General features: G+C 46.9%; 1 protein-coding gene across 1 annotated transcript in view; it reads right to left on the minus strand.

Moving 5' to 3' along the window:
• Positions 1-1318, minus strand: part of LOC106526912 (uncharacterized) — a 16392-nt gene that overhangs the window by 2755 nt on the left and 12319 nt on the right. Inside the window, exon 10 of the mRNA XM_014021635.1 lies at positions 780-1318. Coding sequence (XP_013877089.1) covers positions 780-1318 — 539 coding nt within the window. The remainder of the gene's footprint in view (positions 1-779) is intronic.

Below are 1318 nucleotides of genomic sequence, written 5' to 3' on the forward strand. Positions count from 1 at the left end.
TACTACTACTACTACTACTACTGCTACTACTACTACTACTAACAATAACAATAATAATAATAGTAATAACAGTAACTTTATTTGTATAGCACCTTTCTAAACAAATGTTACAAAGTGCTTTACATTGAAAATGTAACCAACAAGACAAATGAAATCATCTACAGGGGTCAGACAATGAAACTGAAACAGCTGTCATGTTAGTGTGGGAGGTTTCATGGTTAAACTGGACCAGTCTGGTGGTCAGTCTTCATTAACTGCACATTGCACCAGTAAGAGCAGAGTGAAGGTTCAGTTAGCAGGGTAAGAGCACAGTTTGGCTCTAAATATTACAATGCACACAACATTATGGTGACATACCAGAGTTCAAAAGAGGACATATTGTTGGTGCACGTCTTACTGGAGCATCTGTGACCAAGACAGCAAGTCTTTGTGATGTATCAAGAGCCACAGTATCCAGGGTAATGTCAGCATACCACCAAGAAGGACAAACCACATCCAACAGGATCAACTGTGGACGACAGAGGAAGCTGTCTGAAAGGATGTTATGGTCTAAAACCAGCTGTTTCACTTTCATTGTCTAACCCCTGTATGTGACTTTATCTGTATCTGGATCCACTGATGATATCAGGGTGATCCAGTGTCAACATGTAGCTTTTAAAGCAGGAATCTGAAAATGTGATGAGGTCATTTTGACTAAATTTGACTTCATCCTCATTTTGATATGACGGGTCACATACAGCTTCACCAGCTGAATGAGCTGTGTTCAGGCAGAGCCTCACCTCTGGGGGGTGAAACCTCAGGGGGACGCTGCTCGCTGCAGGAGTCAGATCGATGGGAAACTGGAGCCACGGCCTGCTTCACCACAGCTTCTTCACGTCTCAGACTCTGGCAGCTTACAGGAGGTCCAGCTCTGAGCCCGGATGAGGTGGACTCTGAACCAGAGGTTGTGGGTTGAGGGTTGGGTCCAGGTTTCTTCGCTGACAGCCGAGTCGAGGCGAGAGATGTTTGAGGCCGAAAACCTGGACCAGAACCCCCGAGAGGCGTCGCAAAAAGACTGAGGAAGGACGAGGACTTTTCTTTTCCAGCAGCAGAGTGCTCAGGTCTGACGAGACCCTCAGAACCAGCAGGAGCCGGGCTGTGAGAGGGCGGGCTTTCCTGGCCTTCGTTTGGCTCGACTGACGCTTTGCTCCGGTTCTTCAGGTCGACTTGAGAAGAGGCTGGTTTAACGACTTGAGAAGAGGCGGGTTTAATGACTTGAGAAGAGGCGGGTTTAATGACTTGAGAAGAGGCGGGTTTAATGACTTGAGAAGAGGCGGGT

Source organism: Austrofundulus limnaeus, unplaced genomic scaffold (assembly GCF_001266775.1).
Source record: "Austrofundulus limnaeus strain Quisiro unplaced genomic scaffold, Austrofundulus_limnaeus-1.0 Scaffold300, whole genome shotgun sequence".
Lineage (NCBI taxonomy): Eukaryota > Metazoa > Chordata > Actinopteri > Cyprinodontiformes > Rivulidae > Austrofundulus > Austrofundulus limnaeus.